Here is a 15,380-nt window from a genome sequence, read left to right on the forward strand (position 1 = left end):
TAGCTTTTATTATAACCGAGCTGTTCGAGCTGCATATCGATACTTGACTATTTGATCTTCTCCTTCTCATTTCTCTCCATGACCCAGTTCCACCACTTGACTGAGTCTCTGTGTTGTTAGAAATACTTCCTCCTCCTCTAATACTCTCTTCCCTTACTTCGTGTCTGTTTGAAATCTACTTTATCATCACCGTCGCGGGCTCTTCAGTTTTCTTTCCTTGCCCCTCGTCCTCCACCTTCGTGTCTCACGGCTCTACTTAGGCGCCTTTGTCTTCCTACCGTACCACACATCCCTGCTCGTCGCGTCTGCTTTTATGGCTGCTTCCTTTCTTTGGTAAAATGCTCACGACTGTGATGTCCAGCTCGGACGTCTCTCCTGAAGCATAACGAAAGCATATTGGGCTTTTCCACTGGACATTTGACAGGCACGTCCAACCTAGAACGTGGGATATATATTCACTCTTCTTCTCAAACCCACTTCTCCAGTGTTTCCAAGTTCAGAAAAGAGAAACACCCAACATCCCTCACTAGTTGCTCACCTCGAAGCACATCTGACAATTATTTTATCTGCTGTGCCATCAGCCACCACATCTCTTCCGTTACCCTAAATATATCTGTTCTCACGGTTTCCTCCCCCACTTTAATAACCTGTCCCAGACACACTTTTTTCTCACCTGCATGATGATAGCGTTCTGCTCTCAGGTCTGTCTTCTCTAGTCTGGTTTCCCTCCAATTCGTCATCCTACAGGCAGAGAAGTCTTGTAGAAACACAAATCTGATTACTATCATGCTTCTTAAAACTCTTCAACATCTCATTGCCCTTGACGTTCCAACTCTCAATGAGCTGGCCAAGCCCTGTATGTTTGCACCTTCTCTCTGCAGCACCTCGTGCGTGTGGTCGACCTGGCCCCGCCCCTCTCGCGTGCGAGACTTGTGTCTGTTCCCTGCCAGGGTTGCCCTGCTGTCTTCTGGGTGTTCACACAGGCTGCCTCTGGTGGCTTCCACCCTGCCTCCCTGGGGGACCCAGCCTCTTAGTTTTTTTTACAACCTACATTATACTCATCCTTTAAGTCTTAGCATAAATACCCTTTCCTCCAAAATGTCTTTTCAAGCCCTCGACGAGGCCAGGCCCTCTTTCTGTGCGCTATCCTAGCACTTTTTTCTTACTCTAGCAAGACGATTCTAATCACGCATCTGCGTTCTGCCTTGACCTGTCACCCGTGGAAACAGTCATCCCATTTGTGTGACTGTGTGACCGAGAGAACAAATGTTGACGTGGTGTGGATTGTTGCTGCCGTCCACGTGATGAGTGTGTACTGAGATTATGCCTTATGCGGGCCACGGTACTGGGGATGGGGTTGTAGGACCGAATAAGACAGGTGAGAGCCTTGTTCCTTTAGAGCTTACAGTCAGGTGGAGGAGACAAATAGGAAACAAGGAAATAAGTAAGTGAGTGATAGGATACTAGTAAGTCCCATGAGGAAATAAAATAGGAGCCTGTAGAATAATGGTGGCGGGGGGGGTGTGGTAATAGGAAATGGGATGGCCAGGGAAGGCCCATCTGAGGAGGCAATTTTGAACTAAGACATGAACGATGAAGGGAAGCCAACCATATAAAGATCAGAGGGGAAATGCCTCCAGGAAGATGAAACAGTTTCTGTGGCCTTGAACTAGCCATGATGGAAGAACATGAAGGCCGTACAGGTGGAGCGATGTGAGGTAGGAAAGGAGAGGGGGAGGTCATGGAGGGCTTTGTGCTCATGAGGAGGAGTTTGGATCGTGTTCAAAGGTGGGCTTCCTTCCAGGTCAGGATATGCGCTGTGCTTAGGCTCCAGCCAAAGGCAAGGTGTACAAGGAGAACAGCCCTTTGAGTTTCAAGGTGGGGCTCGGCTGTTGACTTGAGGCAGACATGCCTGACCCTCACAGAGTATGACGTAACACTGCTTTGATGAAGGGCAAGAGGAAGTGCTGATTGTATGAGAAGGCATTTCTTTAACGCTGCCCAGATATGTGTTATATGTCACAGGCCATAAACATGTATGCATTCATAGTATGACCAGATGGTCGTAGTGCCTGATGCTGCCGCCCAAGTGATAGGCATTTTATAACTTTATTTTTGTGGGTACAGAATTTTATTACGAGAGAGCATTGCCGGGTATATGGAATCCTGAGAGACAACATCAGATCTCCAACATAGAATGCCGAGCAGATACTGTTGACGAGTTATATTTTTAATCCTCTTTCACTTGACTGAACTTTGGTGACAAATGAATCAATAATGGCGAAATCACAGGGTGTAGGAGTCTCAGACAAGACAATGCATGTGAAAGCACTTGGAATTATAAATGTTCTTACAAGGCATAAGGTATTATTACTGTTCCTATAGCCCATTGTTTTAAACTAAATACTGGAACTGGTGTAAGAATTGACACTCTACAGACTGGATATCTTGACCCAGATGAGAAAATAGCCAATGCCAGAATACTTCTCTTCTAACCAACATGCATATGAACTTTGTTGGCAAACTTGGATGTGCATAAGCTAATAACGTACATTCAGTAATGTACTCAGCAAACACTGAGTGCCTGCTGTTCGACAGCTAGCTCCTTGAGGGCTCTGGGGACAAAGGAGTGTACTAGACAGACACAGATGTGCCTCACGGAACCTAAAATCTCAGGTACACTGAACGTGCCGTCTGTGAAATAGTGATCACCTCTGTTTTTTTTTTTTTTTTTAATCATGTGGCTACATTTTATAGATGTAAAGTATTAAAAGCAGATAAATGGTTATAAGGATGTTGTATATTCTGAATGTCTAAAGTACACACATTTTATTCCTTTGAACCAACCTTCCATTGTGTTTGGTTTTAAGTCCCTCTGGAATGTCTCTTGGACAGTTTCTCCGCCTCACAGGTGGTGGGTGGCTCTTTAAGTGATGGGACCAGTAAGAGGTCAGGCTCTGAAGGCAGACTGTCTGGATTTGAATTACCCCTCCTGGGGCGCCTGGGTGGCTCAGTTGGTTGAGCGCCTGCCTTTGGCTCAGGTCATGATCCTGGGGTCCTGGGATCGAGTCCTACATTGGGATCCCTGCTTAGCAGGCAGTCTGCTTCTCCCTCTCATTCTGCCTTCTGCTCCCCCTGCTTGGGCTCTCTCTCTCTCTCTCTCAAATAAATAAAATCTTCTAAAAAAAATGAATTACCCCTCTCATGCTATTACGCTTGTGACTCAGTTTCCTCATCTGCAAAGTTAGGATAGTAATCAGTTTTTTTTTTTTTTAAGATTTTATTTATTTATGTGACAGAGAGACAGCCAGCGAGAGAGGGAACACAGCAGGCGAGTGAGAGAGGAAGAAGCAGGCTCCCAGCGGAGGAGCCCGATGTGGGACTCGATCCTGGAACACTGGGATCACGCCCTGAGCCGAAGGCAGACGCTTTAACGACTGCGCTACCCAGGCGCCCCCAGTAATCAGTTTTTGTGAAGATTGAATGGAATGATAAGGACAACCTGGCTGGTGGCTGGCTCCGCGCGTGTTGCGGTTACTGTCGCTCTGCCTGCCTTGTGCGTCCTCACTAGGCTGCTTCCCCTTCTCCAGCTCAGCTGCCCTGCAGGCTCAGGGAAGTCTGCAGTGCGGGCTGTTTTCTGGGATGTGATAATAGTGCCATGGGGAGCGTGATTTTGACGGTAGGCCCCAAAGGTTTGAGAGCCTCTGGTGATGTGTCATAGTCACTCATTACCAGTTCTCTCAGGAGCTAACAGTTTGCAATGGACGGTCCTTTGCAGAGCAAAAAAGGAAAAGGCAGTATTGTTTTACTCTGCGTTACCCTGAAATAGGGCAGAACTGGGGGAGTGTCGGAGAAGCCTTGTATAAAGCAGGCGTGCTCTGAATAAATAAGCACGCCAACAAAATGGTCCCCTAAGTGAATATCTTTAAAAGCTTTTGGACACAACAGCGAGAAATATTTTGTATCAGATCTAGTTTACACACGTATGTATACGTACTCAACAGAAACTGAAAGTTTCACAAAACCATACGTATTCTTCTGTAATGCAGCATTTTCTATTCCCCATCGTTCCATTTTGTTCCCTTACATTCTATGAAAAGAGACCCTGTAGTTTGAAAAATAGTGATGTAAGAAATCAGTGGACCTAAGAATAGGGGTATGAGTAAGAAGAATTAGGGCAATAGTCTTCAGCTATACATTTTAAATATTTTCCTACCAACCTATCTGCTTTGCAAAAACAAACAAAAAAACCCCAAATAATGGGGCACCTGAGTGGCTCAGTTGGTTAAGCATCTGACTCTTGGTTTCAGCTCAGGTCATGATCTCAGGGTCGTGCGATCGAGTCCCACATCAGGTTCCACACTCAGTGAGGGTCTGCTTAAGGATTCTTTCTCTCCTTCTCTCTGCCCATCCAGCACTCACTCTCTCTGTCTCTTTTTCTCTCTCTAAAATGAATAAATAAATCTTAAAAAAAACCCAAATAACAAAAACCAAACAAAAAGACAACTTGATATTTAGTTCTTAATGTACTTTTACAGAGGTTAGCTCAATTTGACCTTTTAAAATTTGTCCTCTTTTCTATCCCAGCAAAGTTGTGGACTCATCATCCTGAGGATGGAGAGTCAGTTCAGTGCAGCCAGGAAGCCTTGCTGCAGACCTCTGGCTTTGTCATTACTCAGGCATTTCCCTTGAGTCTCAGCTCAAGGGGGTATGGGTGGGGGTTATAATATTTATTATTAATTAATTGATTAATTAATTAAATATAATTAATAACATCCCTTCCTTTCTCTCCTCCCCCCTGGATGTTTGAGGGCTAGCTGAGATACATATTTGAAATGGTTTTGTAAACTAGAGGGCTCTTCACAAATAAGAAGACTTGTTGGGCTGTTAGACTCCATATTTGTAATCTTTATCTTTTTACACAATTTCTTCTAGATTTCTCAGTTGAACACCCTGATTGCGCTTTTACTGGGAGAACTTCTACCTGGAGAGAGGCAGAAGATCATGACAATTTGTACCATCGACGTCCATGCCAGAGATGTGGTGGCCAAGCTTATATCTCAGAAGGCAAGTTCTTCATAGAAATTCCATGTATTTTTGTTTGTTTCCCAAAAGTAGTTTTTATTATCACGCGTACTTCTAAGGAAGTCATTTTTTTATGTTGTGTATTTTTAATTAGTCCTGTGAAGTTAGTTGTACTTACTAAGAGTGGCTTTGATTTGAGTTAGCTAGTTATCTTCGTGAGAGTTAGCCCAAGTGGTATCCCACAGAGTTTCTCCAAGTCAGGAACCTCTAATACATGTCACCCAAATAGTTAACCCAGGATAGGAGAACCTCATGAAGTCACCGTGTTCGTTTACCTGTCTACATGTCATCTTGGTCCTTTGGCCTGTGATATTGCCTCTGTGGCTTCCAACTCTGTGCCTTTGTTTTGAAGAAGGAAATATTGGTCACCCCTTGTCTTTTTAAGGCTAAATGACAGACTTTAGAGAAGTCATTTTCTAATCCTTTCAGGGCATTAATATCCTTCTTATCTTTTTACAAACCCTTTGTGTCTCTTAAATACTGGCAGTGTTTAATGTGAAAGGAGAATTTTCTTAGCTTTTCTCTAAAATACAGTCCTACTTAGAAATGTCACAAGTGTGCTTGTCTCCTAAGCAGTATTGATTTATCATCCCTGTCAGCTACTTTCCCCACACCCCGTTGCTTGTCTTGGGGGCTGGTACCCTAAAGCAAGACCATTCCTTTCTCAATTTGAATGCATATATGTGTTTGGAGATGTTTCTTGTTGTTTTGCTAGTTCTTTTTCAATTTATTAAAATCAAAGTGAATTTTAATTCTCTCCAGAAAGCGCAAGCAGTGCTTCTTGGTGTAAGCCATAAATGGACAAAATACTTCTTCCTCCAAGTTCTGGACCGTTGCTCATCCAAAACTGATCCTTGCAAAGTGCCACGTACCATGTATTCTCATTTTGGTGATGAACCATTGAGAACTGTTCTTTGACTATGACCTTATACCTTTTTCCATATTTTATTATGTTTTATCAGTGGTAGTACATTACTTGCGGTAGGATAAATTAGGATTTAAAACATGTCCTTTGTACTCAAAGAGGTAAAGACTTTGCCTAATTTCTGATCATCTAATGTGCACAAATGTGCAGTTTTGGCATTTATGTAGATGTCAGAACATGTAGTAGATAATAACTGTGGTAACTGAAATGGTCCCCCAGAAATCGTAGGGTCACAAATGTATGAGACTGAAATTATTTTTTCAAAATGGAGAAAGAATGAATAGGCTTGAGTAAGATAAAGAACAGCATTTAAAAAAATACTGTAATTTGATGGAATGAAAAATGAAATGGGAAATCTCTGTCCTAAAAGTAAAACTGGCTTTAGAATGGACTTTGTTGAAGGTACAGTTTGTTTATATCTCTGACATGTGGAAATTACGGGTTATGTGTTTTACTACAGAGTGTGTTTTTCCCTCTGATTTCAGTGATATGAGCATAAAGTTAGAAAAGTGATCAGATCCCCTGGGCTGATTCCTAAAAGGGGAAAAAAGCCTTGCTTGAACAAATTGATGTTGTTTTACAGTAAAAGCCTTCTTAAAATGAAGACTTTGATGACACGTATTTCTGATTAAGTATTGAACCATCCACATGCAGCTGCAACTTGACAGGGCCCTTTTGTGGGAGTTTAGAGATGTGAATCAGCATCATTGATTCGAGTAATAATTTGTTGCCTCCAAATTATCAGTGCCCTGTATGTGATGACCATGTGATGTTTTCAGGTTGTCAGTCCCCAGGCCTTTGCTTGGCTGTCTCAACTTCGTCACCAGTGGGAGGATGTCCAGAAACACTGCTTTGTGAATATTTGTGATGCCCAGTTCCAGTACTTCTATGAATATTTAGGAAACAGTCCTCGGTTGGTGATCACTCCTCTAACTGACAGGTAAGAGTGATAAGTTGGAGTCAGATGGGAAAAAGCGAGCTGGAAAAGTCCCCCCGCGTGGGTAAAGGTGTGTGAGATGGAACGGAAGGGAGTAGAATGGAAGGTATGAAAGCTGTGTGTAATGAACTCATGAAGCGACATAGCAGATGCTGACTTCAGTTAGGGATAAGTTCAAGAGAACCCAGTTAGAGCAGCAGAAGTGTAGACACAAGCCGGTATACAAATCATGAAATCACGCACAGAGCAATATGGTGGAGGACAGCGTGCTTGATCTCTGCGTCCATTCTCTCTGCTTATCTGTGGCTAACATCCCGATACCAGGGTTTGCAACCACCTCCCACCCCTGCATCCCTTTATCAAAAGTGTAAACATAGGAATCGCCTACATGTAGATTCATTTTGGAAGGGTTACCTACAGTGAAAGGAAGAAAAGAGTGGGAACATTGATCCGTTAAACAATTTAACAAACACTTAGGAAGCACGGTGTGGAGTATTCCTCCACAGTTGAACAGGCAGGGTTCCTGGTCTCCTAGAATGCTCTTTCTAGTTGACTGTGGCACGTGAGTGGCTGGGGATGAAGAGGAACAATAAACAAGTCAGCAAAGTTATTTTAGGTGATAATATATGCTACGACTAAAATAAAACAGGGTGATAGGTTACAAAGGATCTTGAATGGAGAGTCCACTATAGATTGTGTGAGTTGGGGCCTAAGTGATACTGAAGAAGCTATGTAAACATCCTGGGGCAGAAAGTGACAAGCAGAGACAAGTGCAAAGTTGCTAAGATGGGAAGGAGGTTGGCCAGGTCAAGAGATAGATACAGAGCCAGTGTGGCTCAAGTATGTCAAGGGACAGGGGGTTACCATTATTACAAGTTCATTGCCACTTGTCTCTAAGTCATATATCCACATGGTCGGAATGCTGTAGAGATAAGCATATGTCCCATTAATCAGGAATTCTCTGTCAATATTCCAGCCTCTGCGGGGGGGGGGGGGGGGGAGTGCACATTGATTCGTTGGCATTCCTGAAAGAAAAAACATCTCAAAATCACAGGAGTGTTCCCAGTTATGAAGTCTCACCATACCATACCATTAATCTGGGAATGAAAGTGTAGACAGTTTTAAATATGTCAGTAAAGCTGGCTCGTCTCGGTGGTCCTGGGAAGTCCGTGGAATTCTGCCACTAGCTTTATGATTGTTCTTGCTTGTATTACTCTGCCGGTGAGTTCATCACTGATCAACTGTAAATCTGTTTTTCATTTTTTTTTTTTAAGATTTATTTGAGAGAGCGCACACGAGCGCGGGGACAGGGTCAGAGGGAGAGGGAGAAAGAGAATCTTGATCAGACTCCCTGCTGAGCTCAGAGCCAGACTCTGGGGCTCGATCCCATGACCCTGGGCTCATGACCTGAGCCAAAACCAAGAGTCAGATGCTTAACCGACTGAACCACCCAGGCGCCCCTGTAGTTCTGTTTTTCTAATTCAGTTCTCTTTGACTTATCTCTAACTGAAACGCATTGTTCACTATCTTAATTGGTTAATTTATGTACACCTTTCAGCGTGAGGAATTAAAACTTGAACCTTTACAAAATCACCTCGAGAATCATCAAAACTGCAAATGCTGAGTCTCCTGCCTGCTCGCCATGATAAATAAAGCTGAGAAGGAGGGGAGGCACAGGGTGTAGGAGGCAAAGGAAAGAGACACTTGACAGTGTGCCAATACGTGAGGACTAATAGCTTAGTGGCTTTTTAAATTAAAAAAATCACTGTGTGGTTTATTTGCAAGTGAAAAGGGAGCTGAATGTTCCTTCTGGTGGAGTGAGTGGTGCTGCGGAAGATGTTCCCTTTGCGCACCTTTCTTTTCCATTTCGCCTTTTGGGCTGCGTACGGATTGTTTCCGTTAGCGCAGTAATGCCTTTCAGACACGCTCATTACATCTCATTTGATGTCGCCCTTCCCTTTGTGTGGTCGGCGGGCTGCTTCCCTGCGTGGGCAGGTTGAGAGACGTAGGTTGGCCGCGTGTCACCGAGAGAGATACAGGTGGGAGCACAGGTGGCCTGGCAGGAGCAGAAAGCCAAGCTGTTGCCGAGAGACCCAGGATCCGAGGGCTGCGGTCATACAGGCTGGCGGGGCCCTTGTGACCCAGTCCAGGAGCGGGCGGTTCCGCCGTGTAGCCCGGGCCATGGCCCACGTGCCACATGTGACTTCCCGCTTTGTGTCAGCCGGGGAACAAGGGCAAAACTTCTAGAAGGGGGCGTTGTGGGACATGTACACGGCATCTCAGCACACAGTGTGTCGGTTGGAGCTTGGTCACTGGGCAGCTCCTAACTGCAAGGTGGTAGCAAAGGTCGTCTGCAGCAGATAGCCGCCTGTTCAGCCAAAACTTGGAACCACAAGAAAAGATGCTGGTGGGGGTAGACTACACTATAAAAAACGCTCTAATTCCTAATTCAGGGGTCTCTCCATTCTGTATGCATTGTGAGATGCAACTAAACATGTGCGGGCCATAAAACACAGAAACGCTTTACATCGTCCTAAGTGACTGCTTCTATTTGCATTGTACTCTGGATTTCGTAAGCCATTTACCTTGGGCATTCTTAACGTAGCCCTACAAGAAACCTCTTATTATGGAGGAGAAGTGACTGGAAATGATGTGAAAAGACTTATTTAAGATTAACATCTGATGATTGGCAAATAGACCCTAGTCCTTGGTCTTCAGGCCTCTGTGCGAATGTCTTTTTTTTTTTTTTTTTTTTTTTTTTAGGTCCACTGTCCATACTAAGACAAAAATAATTTATGGAAATCTCATATTAGATCCTTGCCATTTGTTAGTTTTTTCTTCTTTTACAAGTATCAGATTCTGTCTTTGCATAATTCTCCTCAGTCTGAGAACCTCTGAATCTTTCCTGCAAAAATAGGTATTTTCATAATCTGAATGCATGTGGCAACACATTCAAAGTGAATTCCTGACATATTTTAATGTGAAATGCCTTTTGTATATTTGCTTTATACGTTGAACTATGTATATATTTGCATACTCTGCATTTATATGTATTTACATATCTCAGTGTATTCATTAAATAGCAGTTTAATGAAGTCAATGTTTAATTTATTCATCATCCAAGATTTCTCTTTTTCTTTTATAAACAATAGTTTGGAATGTTGTCTGCCATATTAATAGTATCTCTACCCAGACACATCAGAAATTCAGTAGCATTGGGAATCACGTGTTATTTGTATTGATGCGTAGTTCTTAGGAAATGAGACAAAGCAGTATGTGCTTTGTTATTTTTAAATAGCCAACCTAAAATTAAATTCCATAGGAAATATTATTCTGACTCTTGTTATTGCCATGAACAAATCAAGGGTATATCAGTATTGTGTGTTAGTACTTCTTAAACTAAAGAAAAAATTAGATTGCCCCTAATGTTCTTTAAAAATCTCATATTAGACTGTAATATTTGTGCTGTCAATGGTTTGAAGGTGTTACATCACTTTAACTCAGTCACTTCATTTAACCATGAGTGGAGCTCCAGCTGGCCCAGCCGGTACGGGGAAAACAGAAACCACCAAAGATCTTGGACGTGCCCTTGGCATGATGGTTTACGTATTCAACTGCTCAGAGCAAATGGACTACAAAGTGAGTGAGTTAGAAAATGTTACATTTCTGACGATATTATCTCCGATTTGGAATGAGTGAAACTAAGAGCTCAAAACCCTCTTCTGTTAAACTCTTAATGCCTTGCTCTGTGATTTAGTCCATAGGAAATATCTACAAGGGACTGGTGCAGACAGGGGCTTGGGGCTGCTTTGATGAGTTCAATCGAATTTCTGTGGAAGTCCTGTCCGTGGTGGCCGTACAAGTGAAACTGATACACGATGCCATCAGAAACAGGAAAAGGAGGTGAGTAGCGCGTGACTTCTCTGTTGTTACGGATCTGAAGAGGACCATGAAGTAAGGCAGTCAGCCTCATCTTGCCCTTCTCTTGCTGCCTCTCCCTGTCTCAGGAAATGTGTTGAAGAAGAGAGACGGGTTTATTTTGAAGAATGAGTTTGAATCATTCTTCTCCCATTTTTTTATCAGTGGTTTTTTAATTGTTGACTACAACAGACGTGTACCACATTAATACTGAAAAAAATAAATGCCCTTGACAGTGCTAAATCCAGTTACCGGTTCTCAGTCGCGATCTAACTGGACCTTCTGGCGGCATTGGACAAACCTGGTCCCTCCCTTCTGCTGGGCACACTTCTTCACGTAGTCCCAGAATCCCAACAGCCTGCTGGTCGTCTCCCACCCTCAGGGAGGCTCCTGCTCTGGTTTCTTGTCCTCTGCAAAATTGGAAAACAGTGGCTGCCATGCAGATGACGATGCTAGCTAAATACAGAACGCTTGCACAAGTGTCTCACACGCAGTAAGCCCTGTGTCAGTGTTTGCTGTTCTTTTTCCTTGTTAGCGTTTCCTGACCTTATTAATATTGGATGCCACAGGCCTCAATCTTTGGGTCTCATTCCCTTCATGATTTCACCCCATCACGTGGCTTTGAGAATCATCTGTTTGCTGCTGGCTGCCGGATGCCCAGACTTTGTTTCTCTGATACCTACAGCTCCGAAGACTGTGCCTCTAGGGGCATCCCAAGACTCCACTTGATGGTGTGTGGGCCTGTTAGATTCAATAGATCCAAAATCGAAATCCTAGTCTCTAGCAACCCCTGCTTGCTCATTGCTCCCTCACAGTAGGTAACACCCACGCACTCTCCTGGTTCCTCAGTTACTTCAGAAACTGCCCAAGTATCTCCAGAGCCTAGGAACTTCTCAACATGGTGCCATGTTTTGAAAGATAAAACATGACTGGCACTTGGGGTCTGTTGGCTTAATTTGAGAAATAAGTATTATAGAGGTGCCTGGGTGGCTCAGTCGGTTAAGTGTCCAACTCTTGGTTTTGGCTCAGGTCATGATCTCAGGGTCATGAGGTGGAGCTCTGCGTCAGGCTCCATGCTGGTGACGTCTGCTTGTCCCTCTCCCTCCCCCTCTCCTCCTCCCTGCGCTGGCTCTATCTCTGTAAAAAAAAAAAAAAAAAAAGCGTTAAAAAAAAAATAAGAATTATAGTACTCAATTGTGGTTTTCCCTGTAACATTTTTCATAGACAAGGCAATCTCATTTTTCTGGCCTACCTACTTACCCCACTTCTTAGGGTATTTTGCTTAGCTAGCTGTCTTGTCCACAGAAACACTTCAGTCTCCCAGTGAAGGAAGGATCATCTAGCCCCTTGAAGCTATGACTATTATAAGGTTTCCAGTTATTGTAGGTAATATCTGGATATTTTCACCTCTTAGAAAACCTCTCAATCCTGCTGCTGCATGGCTCTCAGATATCGGTTGCCAGTTGACCACGTGTCTGTTGCCTTCCCTGCCCCTCCTCTAAGGCTATGTTAGAGAAGTTAGAGTCTTTCCTCTTTTTTTTTTTTTTTTTAAGATTTCATTTATTTATTAGAGAGAGAGCCAGCGAGAGAGGGAACACAAGCAGGGGGAGTGGGAGAGGAAGAAGCAGGCTCCCAGCAAAGCATGGAGCCCGATGTGGGGCTTGATCCCAGGACTCTGGGATCACGCCCTGAGCCGAAGGCAGACGCTTAACGACTGAGCCACCCAGGCGCCCCAGATTCTTTCCTCTTTGACCCCCCTCCCAGGCATATTTTAGTTTTTAGTCAAAATCTTACATTTGATGTAACCTAGATGTTGTGTGAGGCCATCCTCTCTTCTGGAGCCTTACATAACTGATCCATGCAAGGACTTCTGGCCACTCCCAGCCATACTTCCCGATAGCGTCCTCTTTGTCCACGTCTGTGCAGATGGGACTTGCCCCTGCTCATCTCCTGCTGGCCCATGCACAGATGGCTAGGCTTCTTCATGATCTCATGTGTTTTACTACATGCTCTTTACATCCGAGGATTTACTCGGTGGGACCAGGCCTTGGTGAAGCCTACCAGCCTCTTGCGGGCTCTGCCCCCTCAAAGTCCACACTCTTGACTGTGGCTCTTCCTGCTATGTCTCACGGGCGAGCGGCCGGGGACTCTGTTACAGTAGTTCCCTCTCTGCGAGCAGCCCTGCCAGGCCTGTCTGCCTTCCCTGGCCTGCTAGGCTGTGAATGAAGGTTTCTCCATTCTTCCCTTGGCTACACAAAATCCATCTTCTCTTAGCTGTTGAGTATCTCAGAAGCTCTTACTCCTAAAAATTGTGGCTGGCTCTTTCCGCTCTCTATTCTGTGACATAGGCCCAGGTCCTTGACCACTTCATCCCTTTTCTTTCTCAGCAAGAGAAAATCTTATACTTTGTCATTACCCCTCATTTGAAAGTTTCCTTCTACTTGTCCTTCACTTTGGCTCCTCCGTCCCTTGCCCATTCCACGGCCCTAGCCATCAGCAGTCTAACTGGGCCCTTGCAGATCTTCCTACAAATCTTTCACAGCTTCCCCAAAGCCTGTAAGTGATGATAATAGCAACAGTCATAGCTAACATCTGTTGAGTATCTACCATCTTCTGGGCATTGTCCTCGTAGCCTTTTATATGCATAATCTCTTTTAATCCTCATATAATCCAATAAGGTGGGTAATATTCTCATCCACCCCCTTTCCTTCTTATGAGTTGAGGGAACGGCACGTGTCTAAAGTGGTAGAACTGGTCTCTGAATGCTCACAGTCTGGAGCTCTCTGTCATAACCACCACGCTCTTCTGTCTCTCCATGGTAGTCAACAGCTACTTGCTGAATAAATAGGAGGAAGGGTAGGAGGGAGTGAAGGGGGAGGGTGAGCAAATAGGCAAAATGAAGACTGAACAAAGAAGCCGCTCTCTCCTCTTAACATGAGTATTTTCTGTCTTTGCGGTATCCTTTTCGAAGAATCACAGCCGACAATGAAGGCAGAAATGACATCACCTTTCAGTAACTGTTAAAGCAGTCAAGTCCTCATTTTTATATTCCAGCCTCTATGGCTCTGCTAAAATAGAAAAGGGTACTTCCCCTAGTTGTAACTCTTGGTGGGGGAGGGAGTGCATATTTAATCAACATGCTTCAAAACATCTTCAGAATATGTATGCATATGAGTTTTAAAGAAAATCACCGGGAATCAACAGCTCCCTAATAATAATTTGCATTTTGCAATGGTTTGCATTTGTCAATGTGTATTCACATTCAAGGAGCACATTTAATTCCATCAACATTCTTCTTACGGTAGGTTTGTATTTCTTGGGGAAGCCATCACGCTGAAGCCATCGGTTGGAATATTTATTACTATGAACCCAGGATATGCTGGTCGAACGGAATTACCGGAAAATCTCAAAGCTCTTTTCAGGCAAGTGTTAAGCTTTGTGGTTTAGCGTCTGGAACACTCATGCCACCTAACGTTGCTGGTTTGCACTGTTAAATGATTTGTTTTTCCTTGAGAATTCCCATGGAAAACTCCTTATTATTTCTTTGGGATTCCCTGATAGCGAGAACTTTCATCATGATAAAGTAACTCTTTGGAAATATGAAGCCAGAACTTAAAATCGTTACTTAGAAGTCACATGGTGCATTCGAACGGTTAATACCAGCTCTTTTGTGATAATATTTTTATTACAAATTTTTTTTACTGATGACAGAATATTTGGAAAATACGGAAAAGAATAAAAGGTAACAGCTTTACCACCCAGAAATGATTGTTGTATTTTTTTTCTGGCTCTTTTATAATTTAGATTTTATGGAGTTGAGATATGAGGTTTGGTATGATTTTTATTTATTTCTGATTTAATATTTTGACATAAGCAGTTGATCGTATTGTTGGAAATTCCTTGGAAATGCTCTTTTATGTAGCTTCAAAACAGTCTCTTTCATGGCTTGTCCATAATTTTCTTAACCATTCCCTATTGTCTGACATGAAGGGTTTGTGTTTTTCTCTTCAGTTTTCTGTGATCATAAGAGAGCAGGCCATAAACACCTCTTCACATGAAAAGTTGCCTATTTCAGATTATTACCCAGAATAGCTTCCTACCCGTGGCACTACCTGGTGAAAGATTAAAATATCTACTGATGACTTGCTTTCCAAAAATATTTCACCAATATATACACTTACTAAAGTCCATCAGGGAAGCTGTGCTCTATCTGAACCAGTTAGGTTGAACTCCTATCGTAAACGAACGTTGTTGAGGCGTCATTTCATGTAAGTGCATGCATGCAAGGGTGCAGTTCATGAAAACATCACCGCCATCAGGATGTGGAGTATTTCCAACACAGCTGGAAGTTGTGCCTCTTTGAAATGAACCCCCCACACCTCAGGTTGTGCTTTCTGGGCCCAGAGGTTAAATTTGTCTTTCCTAGGGTTCACGCTAAGTGAATCCATACAGTATGTACTTGCTTGACTTAGCCTCTTTGCTTGAACATTAAGGTTTGGGGGTTCCTCCGAGTTG

At 43.5% G+C, this 15,380-nt stretch overlaps 1 protein-coding gene across 1 annotated transcript in view; it reads left to right on the forward strand.

Annotated features, from left to right (window-relative positions):
• DNAH11 (dynein axonemal heavy chain 11) overlaps positions 1–15,380 on the forward strand; it is a 308,187-nt gene that overhangs the window by 102,494 nt on the left and 190,313 nt on the right. Inside the window, 5 exon segments of the mRNA XM_057304208.1 lie at positions 4,936–5,067; positions 6,790–6,950; positions 10,430–10,586; positions 10,705–10,850; positions 14,171–14,287. Of these exon segments, the coding sequence (XP_057160191.1) occupies positions 4,936–5,067; positions 6,790–6,950; positions 10,430–10,586; positions 10,705–10,850; positions 14,171–14,287 (713 nt within the window).

This window comes from Ursus arctos, unplaced genomic scaffold, assembly GCF_023065955.2.
Source record: "Ursus arctos isolate Adak ecotype North America unplaced genomic scaffold, UrsArc2.0 scaffold_3, whole genome shotgun sequence".
In the NCBI taxonomy this organism is placed as follows: domain Eukaryota; kingdom Metazoa; phylum Chordata; class Mammalia; order Carnivora; family Ursidae; genus Ursus; species Ursus arctos.